The sequence below is a fragment of the Uloborus diversus genome, chromosome 6 (genome assembly GCF_026930045.1).
Source record: "Uloborus diversus isolate 005 chromosome 6, Udiv.v.3.1, whole genome shotgun sequence".
In the NCBI taxonomy this organism is placed as follows: Eukaryota; Metazoa; Arthropoda; class Arachnida; order Araneae; family Uloboridae; genus Uloborus; species Uloborus diversus.
In genome coordinates, this window is record NC_072736.1 from 16,145,106 (window position 1) to 16,160,906 (window position 15,801).

At 36.9% G+C, this 15,801-nt stretch overlaps 1 protein-coding gene across 1 annotated transcript in view; it reads right to left on the bottom strand.

Annotated features, from left to right (window-relative positions):
- Positions 1-1,114: 1,114 nt before the first annotated feature.
- Positions 1,115-15,801, bottom strand: part of LOC129224241 (dorsal-ventral patterning protein Sog-like) — a 128,455-nt gene continuing 113,768 nt past the window's right edge. The window contains exon 5 of the mRNA XM_054858666.1: positions 1,115-1,236. Within this exon, the coding sequence (XP_054714641.1) occupies positions 1,115-1,236 (122 nt within the window). The remainder of the gene's footprint in view (positions 1,237-15,801) is intronic.

Sequence of the window (15,801 nt, forward strand, 5' to 3'; positions counted from 1 at the left end):
GTTGAGGAAAAAAGAAAGGGAATATATAATCGCACCTCATTAATTTTGCTCTTTTTCAACAGATAATTGAACAAAATGCGTAGGGAATTAAGATACGTAATTTTTCAAAGCAAAAAAAAAAAAAAAAAAAATCTTCATTAATCTATTTTCTCTGAATTTTTATTTTTTCGAATATCCCTAATATTTCCCTGATTAATAAAATTCCTCGACTTTTCCCTGATCTGTCGCCACCCTGAACAACTACTTTACCTTAAATTAGATGGAAAAATAACACCGGGGAACTATTTTTAATAATAAACCCTACTGCTCTCCTATTGGCTGACACAATCTTTTTAAGCTGTTCACGTAAACCCTGCAAGTCAAGAATTCAATATTGGTAATACAGTGAGTGATCACCGATGACGGATAAACAAGTAAGAATTGATAAAATGTATTTGTGCTTGAAAAGTAAAATCTTTACTAATAATGAAGCTGAAAGTCTGTCCGGAGGATGTCTGTGACGCGCATAGCGCCTAGACTGTTCGGCCGATTTTCATGAAATTTGGCACAAAGTTAGTTTGTAGCATGGGGGTGTGTACCTCGAAGCGTTTTTTCGAAAATTCGATGTGGTTCTTCTTCTATTCCAATTTTAAGAACAAAAATATCATTAGATGAACGAGTAAATTACGAAATTATCATAACGTGGAACCGTAACATGGGTACAAGTCAATTGGCGAGAAAATTCACCATACATTTTTTGTGAATATTCAAGCGAACCAAAAGACCTTTTAATTTTTCTATTACGGGCAAAGCCGTGCGGGTACCACTAGTAAGATATAACAACGCTTTAATACACAAAATTTGCAGATTTCTGCAGACACGTGTTCCGCCGTTTCAATCAATTCCTGTTTCAATAAAATGTTTCAGTATGACTGCTCCATTGAAATTTTCAGGGGGGGGGGGGGGTAAAAGGTATTTTTTTTCATTTTTTGGGGGGGGTCTGCGATATTGAGGGGGTACGCTCTTGCTTTTAAGGGGTGGGCACCCTTGGGTTTTAGGATGAAAAGTCACCTGAGGAAAAGCTACAAGACAGAGAAGTGGTTTTAGAGCAATGTTTCTAGCACTAAACGAATACTCACCCGCGATAGTGAATGGTGTAGTGAAGATCTCGCTTTGTGTAGACGAGGTAGCCCCGAGCAGCACCTGACACAGGAACAGTAGGAACAAGGAGTTTTCCAGTAAGCAGCACGGTGAATTCTGAAGAGAAATGACACTTCATTTAGATCAGTGCTTCCCAAGGTTTCGAAAACTCACACTACTTCGATAACTTTCATAGGGTTGAGTACCCCTTGTTGAAAACAAACACACACACACACACACACACACACTTTGATTAAAATAATAACATAAATCAAACACTTAACTAGCAATCAAAATAAATTTCTTTTATTTCCGTTTTTATGGCCTTGGACAAAATAAATTGATGGAAAATAAAGTACAGCATTCATTATAAAACAAAAAATAAATAAAAGTTACATTACAAATAGTATTTATTTTGCTCAATGAGAGCGATTAAAGAATTTTATGCCCAAGCAACTTCAAAATATTTTGATTCTCTGCGATTACTAATTCCTCAAAACAGATTGTTTTTTCTTTGGGGCTTGATGCCTATTACTATCACTGCTGAAAGAACAACTTGACATAAATATGATGTTGGAAAAGGTGAGTTGTATTTTAAGCCTTTCTCGATTAAAACTAGAAAAACATTCCCCCGGAACATTCCGTTCCACGTTTTTCCTTTGGGGTAAAACATATGCTTCAGGTAGTTTTTGTAACATAATTTAAAAGAATGGAAAAGAAAACCTACCATAAACACGATGAAAAATAGTATTGCCATTCAGTAAACTTAAAAGAAGTTTATAAGTCACGCGCAAGGGTTCAAAAACTTTTCCGAGTGGCGGCTCCCCTTCAAGAACTGGTGTTTTCTCGCGACACCCTAGGCAACCTCTATTATACTAATGTATGTATTTGTTGCCATTGGGGCCGTTTCCATGGACACTTTCGACCCCGGAAAAAACCTGCTTTCCACCGCATTCCGGTTATTAGCGGGTTTTATGTGGAATCTTTCTACTCCTGCTAGCTTCTGGAGTGAAAGCGGTGTTTTTACCCGCAATGCATTACGCGAAACAAGTTCGTCTACTAGCCGCTAAGGATGCTGGGCAAAAACCGCCTTCTCTGGTATAATGGGAGAACCTCTTTTTACATGGAAACGGGGAATTCTTCAATCGGGTTTTTTGCGGAGCCAGAGCGAAGATTTACCGGGTCGAAAAGTAAGTTGTGAACGCGGCTACTGAGTAACTTTATAATTTGTTTTACCTCCTTCAGCCGCTATTAGCCAGAGTATGGTCCCATTAAATTTCGCTTACGCTTATAGGCCATGACAATCGCTGAAACTCATTGCAACAAAGGGGCTACAGAGAGGAACCTATGTTACCATTACGTTGCCATTGATTGGTGGATGCAGGCGTTCCGTCAGCGCCTCTTGCGGTCAAAATGGGCGACGTCCAATCAAAAATAAACAAACATTGAAACGTTGACATTGATTGGCGGATGCATGAGCGGATCATAGTTGCATCAGTTTAACACAGAAAAGTTATAAATTGTCAAGGCCCTTTCAGTGACTAAAAGTAGTACTTTTGACTGAAGGAAACAACCCCATTCCGAAGAAAGAATGACTTAATTATTTGAACATGCAAAGTAACTCGATTCCGAGGACGTGACGCAACTCGGATTACAATGCTTTTTCTCTTACTATGCAAATCCGGCGGAACAAAAGAGTCTGGCAGAGCAGACAACACAAAAACCCGTTTACCCCGCGGCTTTCTTTCATCGATACCGAATCTTTAATCGCTCGAAAAAGAAAACTTCTCTCAAGTCCCGCCGCCGTCGATCGCTTCAATTGATTTCAGGTCACCCTGTCGTCTCTCACAGAGGTGGTTAGAAGGAAGGAAAGAAAGAAAAAAAAAAAAGGGGGGGGGGGGGGGGTTAGGTCCAAAATGTAAATATTCCGGGTGAGATGCGCGTGTCCAGCATGTAGATCAGACTTGATGACCGTTGAAAAGGAAAAGATAAAACGCTGTATCCCATTTTGACCCGAAGTCGAACGGGCGAGGCCTCGTGCTGACGCCATGTTTAACCACTCCGAAATACTGCAGGAAACCAGGGCTGTGGAGTCGAAGTCGAAAAGTCGGAGTCGGACTGATTTTGAGGTAAAGGAGTCAGAGTCGTTTGAAAACATGCCGGCTCCGACTCCGGGTTTTTTTATTTCTTTAATTTTCACCGACTCTCCTTGCATTTTTTAAAATACTGACTACCTACTAATTTGATTACATACTACTAATAAGAAAATGCTTGTTATTGTGGCAACCTGCCGGATTGATTGTTTATCGAGCTTTCTTTAACAGCTACCTACACCGTCTCCTAGTTTGCTTATTTTTACTTTCTTCTATATCTAATACATAGAAGAAAGTATTGGATTCGTGCAGATTTTCGAATTAAGGGGAGGGGTGGGCACCTCTGCAAAAAGCACGATTAGTAACAATGTCACAAATTTGGAGCAAATATATATAAAAAAAAAACCTGCTGAAAAACATGCATTTAATAAAATAGCATCAAATAATGATAACAGCACAGTGGCGCCGACTCCATAGGGCTTGAGGGGACCCGAGCCCCCTCAATAGTTTGTTTTGGGAGTCAGAGCCCCTTCAATAATTTAAGAACATTATTTGTCATATTATGGTTTCTAAAGTAACAAAATTATGTTGGTATTTTTTACTTTCCTTGTTTGAAGATAGTTACATTGTAAAATACATTTAGTAATGAATTAAAACAAATAACTATTGCGGTAGTAAGCAGGTTAATTGAAAACGAGTGGTGGAAGACGTGATAGTTTTCTTCAATTATTAGAATTAATAAAGTAATCTGTATTAACTTTTTAACTCTATTAAAACATTAATTTTGAGACATTAGTTTTATTTAATGAACTCTGAGCCTTATTCAAAGCAAGCTTAAATTAGTTATTTCACTTATAGTAATCAAAGTGCGACAGCAATCTTTTATGCTTGATTCTTTTAATGATAGTAGATTTATTTAAATATCATTTCAATCTTTTCAAAGCTATATATTCACTGCTTTGTAATAGACTAAAAGCATAATTATTCCTGTAAATTAAATTAGCTTTTTACGAAAATACCATGCGTTTTTTTTTTTTTTTTCGAAAGCCGAAAAATGTGTCGGCTTGTCGAGTTTCTCAGAGTGTCGATTTACCAAGAGTCGAGTTTTTGAGGCTCTAATGTTGATCATGTGTTACTAAAATGCTTAAAAGACTTTAAAGCTCACTATTTTTTATCTCAAATTTTAGAAAATTTCTCCTGGCAAGGCCCCAGTTATGGCACTCCCCCCCCCCCCAATAGTTATCGGTGCCACTGGGAGTTCCTTTTGATGCAAGTCAAGTGCTCTACCTTGTAGTGCCGTAGCCTAGCTATGGCACTTCACGGCTCCCCACAAAATGGAACTGTAAAATTGTCCCTCACTTAACGCAAGTGACATGATCTAATTGAAGCAGAAAATTTGTGTACCAATTTCTAGATTGTTTTGCTTTGAAAACGCCATGTCACATGTTGTTTGTTTGTATAAATTATACATACCTAAAAAATATGTAAATTGGCATTTTCATGGCACGAAAATCTGATTTTTTTTCGCGGGGGGCGGGGGGGGGGGGTGCTTTAACATACTTCCTAGACCCCGGTGACATCCGGACCCCCCAACAATTTTTTCAAGTCGGCGCCCCTGTAACAGCAATGGGGGTGTTTCCTTCAGTCAAAACTACTACTTTTAGTCATTGAAACTGGTAGAACAAGCAAAAAAAAAAAAAAGGATCTAGGAAAAACTTTTATTTTCCTGGGGGTGTTTCCTTCAGTCAAAACTACTACTTTTAGTCATTGAAACTGGTAGAACAAGCAAAAAAAAAAAAAAAAAAGGATCTAGGAAAAACTTTTATTTTCCTGTTCAGAGTCACAACTGACTACAACTGTATTTATGTCGAGAACTGCATACTAAAACTTTTATTTTCTCAACAGTTATTGTTTACGCTCTGCTATCAACCCCGTTGCCAGTACATAAGAATAAAGAAGCGATTCAAATACAGTGAAACCTGAGCATAACAATATTGTCTGTAACAATAAACTTGTCTATAACGATATTTTCCTTTATCCCAGCACAGTGGCGCAGCGAAGGGGGGGGGGGGGGTGAAAATACCCCTCAGAGGCATTGGTTTTAACATAAATGCAAATTCTAATACAGTAAAACCTGCGCACAAAGATACTGTTGGGATCTGAAAAAATATCGTAATAGACAGGTTATCGTTACAGACAGATTGATAATTTATGCTGACATTTTGCTGGGGCCAAAAAAAATTGTTATAGACAGATTATCGTTATAGACAGTATCGTTATACACAGGTTTCACTGTACAGTAGTTTATGCATATGAAAGGACTCTTTTGATCAAAAAAACTTTTCAGAAGGTATTTTTGATCAAGAAACCCCCTCCAGAAGGTATTTCTGGTTGCGCTAGTGTCCCAGAAAATATCAGCACAAATAATCAAACTGCCTACAAACGATAACCTGTCTATAACAATATTTTTTAGTTCCCAACAGTATCGCTATAGGCAGGTTTTACTGACTGCGCTTTGAGCTAATGCAGGGTTGCCAACTGCTCCGCATCTTGCGGAGTTGCTCCGGAAAAAAAATTGAATTTTTGTCATCTTGAATTCAAATTATGTTTTTCGCAATCACGAGTGTGTGTGTGTGTGTATGTAGGCGTGTATGTTTATGTGTGTGTGGGGGGGGTATATGTGTTTGTATGTAGGGGGTATGTGTATGTGTGTGTAGGCATGTGTGTTTGTGTCTGTGTGCAGGCATGAGTATTGGTAGTCGTGTGTATGAGTGTTTGTGTGCGTGGGGCGGGGTATGTGTATGTTGCATATGTGTTTGTGTCTGCGTGCAGGCATGAATGTGTGGGTAGTTGTGTGTATGTGTAGGTGTATGTGTGTGTATGTGTTTATGTGTGCATATGTGTGTGCATGTGTATGTGTGTGTGTGTGTGTGTGTGTGCGTAGTTGTGAATGTATGCGCGTGTGTGTAGGATATGGACGCAACCTGGAGACGGTTTTCACTATAGGAGCAGCATCGTGAGGAGCCGGTCGACGGTGATGCTGCAGAGGGTGCTGGCGGGAAAATAAAATGATAGCACATCAAAACAGTCAAATGAAAGCAATAAGCAATCGTGTTTGCTCAAAAAAAAAAAAAAAAACCTCTATACTTTGCTCCTCATTTTCCGGCCGAGCGTTTTCAAGCATGACGTAGTGTTCAAAGCAGTTTTTCATTTTTTATGCTAGGGCCTAAACTTTTTTTTTTTTATCAAAGCTCAAAAACAATTTTAGATAAGTGGTTCTCGTTTATTTTATTGAATTTTATGCAAAATACCGAGCTGCTCTTCACAAAATTTAAAATGCTCTTCAAAATGACCACAGATGTTCATCAAATTGTTTCTCCAAAGTTGGCAACCCTAGCTAAGGGCATCTCATCACTTATGATATCATACGCGGAAGCGGAAAAAATGAAATTGAATCTGAGAATCTGCGTACCGATTAAAATAATTGTTAAAAAAATACTAAACTTGGTTCTCAAGTTCTTTAAAAAATCGTTAAACCCTGTTTTTAAGAATGCTCCTTTAGAAAAAAATACTTTTGAAATTTTGTAATCAACCCAATTATTGGTTCGTATTTTTCTTTCCTTTTCCATATTTTCTCATGGTATTTCGAAAAGAAGGAATTATTTTGAAATTTTATTTGTATTCTGGCCCGCGAGAATGATTGTAATCTGAAGTGTGGCCCGTGGGCAGAAAAGGTTTCGGCTCCACTGGTGCAAGCAAATGAGATATTCGAGAGAAATAGTAAAACTTATTCATAAAATAATCATACGAAGAATCCAGAACAAAAGCTGATACTTAATATAGTACAAAACGAGCTGATGTGTGCATCACATGACTTTCTTTTACTCCAATTTAATGTCATTTCCTCATTATTCGCTATTTTAATGTGATTCAATTGTTTACTCTCTGAATATCACCAACAGTGGCCAAATTGAAACCAAATTTAAAACGAGCTGATGTGTGCATCACATGACTTCCTTTTACTCCATTTTAATGTCATTTCCCCATTATTGGCAATTTTAATATGATTCAATTATTTACTCTCTAAATATCACCAATAGTGGCCAAACTGAAACAAAATTTAAAAAAAAGTTTAACAAAATCTCCAAATTTGTCGCCAAGTTGGCGACAAAACTTGGCGACCAAAAGACTGGTGATATATGTATCACCAAGTGTCCGACAAATTTTAACACAACTTGAGTTTACATCGAAATTAACAATGATTTCCCCCCCAAAAGGGGCAAAAGACCCCGTTAGGAACATCCGAATGCAACCAAAATTGAAGGTGCACAACTAGACCCCACTAGGAGTCCACGTACCAAATTTCAACTTTCTAGGACATCCCGTTTTTGAGTTATGCGACACACATACACACATACATACGTACATACATACATACGGACGTCACGAGAAAATTCGTTGTAATTAACTCGGGGGTCGTCAAAATAGATATTTCTGGTGTCTGTATGTTTCTAGGCATATATCCACGTGTGGTCGGCTCGAGAAAAAAACTCAACATTCATTCGGGGATGAGAAAAATGGAAATTAAGGCCGATTTTTGAGTGAAATTTTTTTCGCGAATACAATACTTCCTTTTTTGTAAAAGGAATACTTCCTTTTTTGTAAAAGGAAGTAAAAAACAGAAACAATCAGGAAAACAAGTTAACACACTGCCCTGGGGAAAAAAGGGATAAGCTGAATCATTAACAAAATAAAATAAGCAACTTCCTTCAAATATGGGAAAATTCCAGAAATTCAAGGTTCATACGGATATTTATTTCTATGCATAATTTTTATGAATGTGTGGTTGGAATTCCAACACTCTTTTTTAAATAAATACCTATACTTTATTGTAGTTAAATTTGAATTCTTTTCAAGCGAGTTTTGAGAGCTCGTTTACTTTACCCTACATAATTAAATTCTACATTAACAATTGATCGTGTAATATGCAAAGCAGTTAAAGTGATGCAACCTTTTGTTAAACAATGAAACTGCTCACGTATAGAAAAGAGATCTCGTTTAGTTCTTAAAATGAAGTTCTTTACAATGTACATACAAACTTGAATTTCAACTCTAATGAAAGCTTGTTAAGTACAACTCTTTGGAATGCAGTCCGGGGAATTCAATTTTTCAGAATTTTATTAGACATTCCGAGGAAACAACAGAAAAATCTTATTTCCCAAAGTTTTTTCTTTCTTCATTTTTATTGCTTTTATTTTGTTCACTAGAAAATCGCCCGTCAAGGTAAGACAGGAGAAAATTGCTTCTACATTTGAACGAAGTAATTTGCTTGTTTGGTGATGGTTTGATGGTTGAAATTTTAGCCCCTACTCGACTGTATTAACCCTAAAATCCAGTAGATAGCTTTAATTGTTTACCACTTTTTCGTTTCTTAATTCTCCTAAAATGAGTCTTACCAGAAAAACAGTCGAGTTACAGTGTTGCCAGATTGGGGGAAATTTCCCCATTTTGGGGAAATCTGGTGCTTTCTGGGGAAATTTTGGGGAAATGGATTTTGAGGGGTATTCTTTGGGGGGAAAATTTTTTCTTGGGGAAAACCTGGGGGAAAAAATTGTGATTAAATTTGCATCTTGACATCTAGTAGTTACATTCAAACAGCGTTGGTTTAGCTTTAGAGTTGGTTTATGGAATTCGCATTTCGTATTATGTGGAATATTATGCTACGGAATTTGCATTAATAGTTTTGCTTGAGTTACTAGTTGATACGTGAAACAGGCAAAAAATAAGTATACGAAGAATGTTCTTGGATAAATATATACAAAAATCATAGTTTAAATGCACATACAGAAGCAGAGTAGTAAATGCGAGTAGAAAAAAAATTGGCTATTTCTTATCTCTCGGACAAGCGCTTATATTTATGACTAGTGGCACCCGCACGGCTTTGCCCGTAGTAGAAAATTAAAAGGTATTTTGGTTCCCCTGTATATTTACAAATAATGCATGATGAATTTCTCGCCAATTGGCTTCCCACGTTACGGTTCCACATTATGATAACTTGGTAGTTTAGTCGTCCATCTTATGATAATTTTGCTCGAGAAAATGTTCTTAAAATTGGAATAGAAAAAGAACAAAATCGAATTTTTGAAAAATCGCTTAAAGGTGCACACCTCCATGCTACAAACTGATTCTTTGCCAAATTTCATGAAAATCAGTCGAACTGTCTAGGTTCTATGCGCGTTACAGAGATCCTGACAGAGAGAGAGAGAGAGAGAGAGAGAGATCCAGAGAGAGAGAGAGACTTTCAGCTTTATTATTAGTATAGAAGGTAAAAAAAAGATAAAGTCAAAAAAAAAAAAAAAAAAAGCGAAAATGGGAAGAAAAAAAAGTTGGGGAATTTTATAAGAAAATTTGGCTATTTGGGGAAAAAAAAATTTTCAAGAGACAAAAATATCAGAGAAAGTCGATTCATTTTATAAAAATATTAGTGGAAAAATAATTTTTGTTTTTTTTGGAATTTTTATAGAAAACATCGCGTTTTGGGAAAAAGTTGGGAGGGAATTGAGGAAATCTGGATTTGACCATATGGCAACACTGTCGAGTTACCGGATGCAGTACAGCCTCGTCAAAACAAAGAATTTCCGTGCGTGTCACGCTCCCCCAGGGGCGGATCCAGTAATTTTTGTAAGTGGGTCAAGTTTCAGGGGATGAAAATCTAAATATAATTTGAACCTTATTCAAAATATAGGATATCTATTAATATATTTCATGACATTCTAGTAAATTAACTGTACATGTATTCAAATAAAAAATTTGCAAAACATTGCAGATACGCGTTTCGAAATCTTTTTACAATGCAAAAATATGTGAACTTATGTAGAGCATGCATTTAAAAAGCAAGTTTCGCTTCTTTTGTGCACTTTAAAATTTTCAGCCAAATTATAGCATAACCGTTCAGAGGCGTTTTTTTATTTTTTAAATTACATTTCTTTATATTTTCTTCAATTATGTCTGCAAGGTCACTCACCACTTTAGCTTCTAATTTCTAGAAAACCTAAAAACTACTCCTTGTTCTGTTCTAACTCATATCCCTTGTACATTAATTACCTATACTAGTTTTAAGGAACTAAAAATTGTCATTCCACAATAATAAGTTTAGAAAAAAAAATTAGAGAAAGTGTTTTTCATCACAGGGGGGTCAGTTGACCCTCCCCTGAATCCGCCCTTGCCCTTGCCCCACCCCTCCGCATGAACGAACCTTTATTTGTGAGTATGAAAAATTTCTGAAACTCCTTGAATGTCAATAAAAAGCACCAACTCTGCTGCCAGAGATGAGGCACACAATAGGGCATAAACGTTGCTGCTTAGTATCATAAGTACTGTAAAAGAAGTAGTAATTCACATATTGACTTTCAAAAATAATCAATGAGTGGAATATATCACTGAAATCGTTTTCATTTTATTCATTACTAGTGGTACCCGCACGGCTTTGCCCGGAAAAGAAAAATTAAAAGGTCTTTTGGTTCGCCTGTATATTTACAAATAATGGATGACGAATTTCTCGCCAATTGGCTGTGTTCATTCGCTCTTCCATTCCACGTCATAATTTCGTAATTTACTTGCCCATCTTATGATAATTTTGCTCCGGAAAAATGTTCTTAAAATTGAAATAAAAAAAGAACAAAATCGAATTTTCGAAAAATCGCTTCGAGGTGCACACACCCATGCTACAAACTAACTTTGTGCCAAATTTCATGAAAATCGGCTGAACGGTCTAGTCGCTATGCGAGTCACAGAGACCCAGACATCCAGACAGAGAGACTTTCAGCTTTATTATTAGTAGAGAAGTGTTTGAACTCAATGTGGGACGAATACTACTGTCGACGGTTTAGGAGGGGGGGGGGGGGGTCTCATGACCCCTATGAACTTTTATCCGCCCTTTGTATCCGCTTATGAACTAATATGAGTTTCCTTTTTTCACTTGATAGCCAATTCAGGAAGAGTTCTACGGTGCTTAACACACCGTCTTTTTTCTCCTACAAGCTTGCTCAAGGAGCTCCCCCTCTTACGCAAAAGAACTCAACCAGGTTATCAGAATCACAGCCATCTTCAAAACTAGGTGCTCTAGGAATGTAACGAACCTTTTACCGACATCCAAGATTTCATTCACCAGAAATAAAAATCGTTTGTCTTTGTCCAGCAATTTAACCAACTGGTTGCAAGTCTCACCATACTAATTCACCCATAGTATGTCAACTTCTGAAGTCACAAGAATTTGTACTGTCCATTTTTGGCAAGTTGCGCTCCGCTGCCCGACCGATTAAACGATTCCATTTGTTGAAGTAGGGGTGAGGAAAACGGCTTAAGAACTTGTGGATTTAGTTTGCAGTGTTATTGCCCATTTGGCGAACAATATAATTCAAGTAAGAAGTAGCAAGTGGTACAGGATCTTCTCGCATATGAAGGGGTTGCAATGGTAGCGCAACTCAGTGAATAACAATTCCGCTTCTTACTGATTGCTCTCCCTTGAAAGAAATGGTCCCTTGAGTCAAGGTCATAACTCAACTTCTAAGAGATGAACAGTAAGAGGTTTTGTATGTGCGCACGTTTGTGCGTTAAGTTTAATCGGACAGAAAATATTCCATTCACCAAATCATTCCGAACACATAATGGGGTCGTTTCCAAAATTTTAAAAATATTTTTTCCTGAAGAAGCATGTTTAAAAACATAGGATATAACCCTTTTTTAAATAATTTATTCAAGTTTAATATTAAAAAAAAACTTAAATCGGTGCGCTTTCATTGTGTACACTTTTGTCGTGAGACATCACAAATGATGAAATGCCATTCAATGTTGCCATTCACAGAACAAAATATTTAATTCGCATCTTTACTCACGTGTATCGGCAACGATAGGGTTGATAGCAAGCGTAGAGCGCAATTTTAATTCGCTGCTTGATTATCATAACGTGGAAACGTAGTAGAAAGATGCGCCAAATTGCATCATTTGTGACGTCATAAAGACCACGCCTTGTTTGAAAAATCGGACATTTTAAAAAATTAATTTAAAAAAAAGCTGTTTGGAAAATGACATTATTTTCTGGGTCCATGTAATTTTTTTTGCTCATTCTATCCATTTCAATGACTAAAAGTAGTACTTTTGACTGAAGGAAACCACCCCATTTGACAATATACAATTAAACAGCATCATATTCAAGAAATAACATTTCATTAATTCGTCCCAATTACTTTGGATTAACGAAGACCACTTTGTAACACTACCCTTTATACTAGAAGTGTTCTATTTCACGGTTTCTTGATAGAAATGGCTTGTCCAAACTGGGTACGTATAACGCTGCCTTGGTATTAAAGACACAATGGCTACTCATTTCAACATGTTTTCGTTTTCTTATGCTCAATGATCTAGATCTAGTTGACCCAAATTGCTTCAGTCATCATATAATTCAATAGTGTTTTTATTCTTAAAAAACCAACTTAACTGATACGTACGAAGTGTATTTAAAAACCTTAAATGTTGAAATATTTGAACTGCGGAAGGACAAATATGTAATTACTCTGATTAAGTGATTTGAAAGACCAGCATTTCGTGCACCACTGATAACAAACTTTCAAACAGAAATCATTGCTTTTACTAATTTCTTACTTAGATCGCAACGACAACAACGGCCGCAGCTGTTGCATAATCAGGCCCGACGAGAGGCGATGTCAGCCTAGTCGGAATCTAGAATCTAGGAGTCCGGACATTAGGCCCGTGCAAAAAAATGTAATAACATTTCGATTCATGCACAGTTCTCAAAAAAGAATAAAATTCTGCTAATTTTTATATATTTGATCTTTCTAAACTAAGTTATATTTATTCAAAACGTTCAGCTCAAAATTTACTCGATTTGGTAGAAAATAGATTATTTTTTCTGCATGCTAGATCGAAGCTCGACTGATGCTCAAAAATGTGTGAATATATTTGCTAGGGAGCAGCATCAATCTGTTATGACTGTTGGCTCTCCAGTTATAATTCTTTTTGAAACGAGTTGATGTTGTGCCTCACATGACTTCCTTTTACTCCAATTTAATGTCATTTCCCCATTATTATCAATTTTAATGTGATTCAATTATTTACTCTCTAAATATCACCAACAGTAGACGAATTGAAACCAAGTTTTAAAAAGAAGAAAAAAACATCGCCAAATTTGTCGCCAAATTGGCGAAAAAAGGCTGGCGATATATCGTCAAGTGTCCGACAAATTATAACACAACTTGAGTTTACATCGAAATTAACAATGATTTCCCCCCAAAAAGGAGCAAAAGACCCCCTTAGGAACATCCGAATGCAACCAAAAATGAAGTGCACAACTAGACCCCACTAGGAGTCTACGAACCAAATTTTAACTTTCTAGGATATACCGTTTTTGAGTTATGCGAGATACATACACACATACATACGGACGTCACGAGAAAATTCGTTGTAATTAACTCGGGGGTCGTCAAAATGGATATTTCGGGGGTCTGTAGTTCCTAGGCATATATCCACGTGTGATCGGGTAGAAAAAAAAAACTCAACATTCATTCGGGGGTGAGAAAAATGGAAATGAAGGTCGATTTTTGAGTGAAATTTTTTTCGTGAATACAATACTTCCTTTTTTGTAAAAGGAAGTAAAAAGGGCCCTGCGTAAACGTGCCCCGGTCTACCCTATTACTGATAACGGGCACAACTTGGATAAAAAGTTTGTCAAGAAGAATAAAACGGGGGTGTACGCTAGACGACTCGAGACATAAATCTAGTTAGTCCGCTAATGGATTCAAGCAATTTGCAGTGCAACGCCTGCTGGGATTATGATGATCGTATAAGTTAGCCGTTACTGTATTCCTTTGATTTGACTATGACCCTAGCAAATGAGTATTGTGCTGTAGGTTTCGCTTCATTGCCGACCCATTGGTGACCAAATATGGCATTCACTTCAGCCTGCACTCTCCCGAGCGGAGTCTTTTTACGACCTTGCCTAACGCTGCGTAGGCATCATGCAAAAGGATTTTTCTCTCCCCTCCCTGCTCATATTATCGCCGCTTTATACAGAGATATATTATTATTTTATATCAAATTTTTTATCTTTCCCACCTAAAGCGTTTGTTATTTTACTCCGTCTTCTTTTTTTTCCTCCCTCGACGACACTTAAGAAAACAGTCTACCTAGGCGTGGTCCGAAGGTATCGAATGTGATGGCGCCGACGAGCAAATTTCTTGACGAACCGGGCGAAAAGTAGATCTCCTTTTCAAACAATGAGAGAGAGAGAAAATAAACAAACAGGCCGCGCGCTGTCGTTTTTATGCCTTATTACATTGTAGGACGACGGATTATTCTATTTTCGGGGGCTTTACGGGCGGAGATTATAAAATTATTTACCTTTGGGTGTGTTCTTCCTTCTCGTTCAATGCGCCAGGTTGAGATTTATTTTGGAGGAGGTTTTATTTGCATCTGGGCGATGGACTGGACGTTTTGAGCCCAGCTTTAAATTTATTGCTTCTTTGGGAAAATCCGTTAGTGGTTGTAATTTGCATGATTTCTTTCGCGGTTAATTTTTAAGACAGGGAGGTAGCTGACAGAGAGATAGCTTGCTTCCTCTCTCTTTTAAACGAAAGAAAAGTAAACAAACGTTTACAACAAACTGCAAAAAAAAAAAAAAAAAAAAAAACACGGTGTATTTGTGCTGAATTTATACATTTGGGGACTAGTTTACTAATTATTTCTTTATTTTATTTATTTGTTTTGAAAAAGTCGTACGGTTTGAAAAAGTTAAGAAAATGCTGCACGAACCACGAACCTAGACTTTACATCTGCTAAAAATTGCTCAGGTATCGCTCCTAAAAATTGATGGATTCAGAAATATACCCCAAATGTAACTGTACAAGATTCCGACACTGAGGCATATCAATTTCAATCTTAATTATTCAGTTTATTTTTTGATTTGCTAAAGACATATGTACTGTAATAAGCGAGGAGGGTTGGCGTGAGTCCGAACGTTTTGTTTAACGTAAACTTCACATCTACTAATCAACTTGATCCGAAATAATGGGGTAGATATTGGCAAAAACTTTGAAATATTCCAGCCAGCTTTTTAAGAGATTACAATACGGGGTTCATAACCAACGGATTACAATCTCAAAGGTGGTAATAAAGCATTTTCTAGAGAATCCCCAGGAACATTTACGATTTAACCGCCTTCGAATCAGTCACATTACTCACAACTAGAACTTGGACAACAGTTAAAATGTTAATAGTTTAATCAAAACTAATTTTACTGTCTGACCATAGATTACATGGAAAGGCTAATATCCGGTTTATAGGCGGAAATGGACGTATCTATTAGTTTATCGGGATGTTAGTTGGTTTGTTTCAGATGTGCGCTTTTGCCTCTCTGCTATTTACCGTCAGATTTGTACAAATGAAAATTTGTTTACTGCATCATTTTTTAAATCTGAAGTATATTCGATCTATATTCTCACGGCAAAAATTAATTGATTTATTTATTCACAACAAAGTTTTGAGCTTGCTGTTTTTCTTTTACGTTCCTGCACGA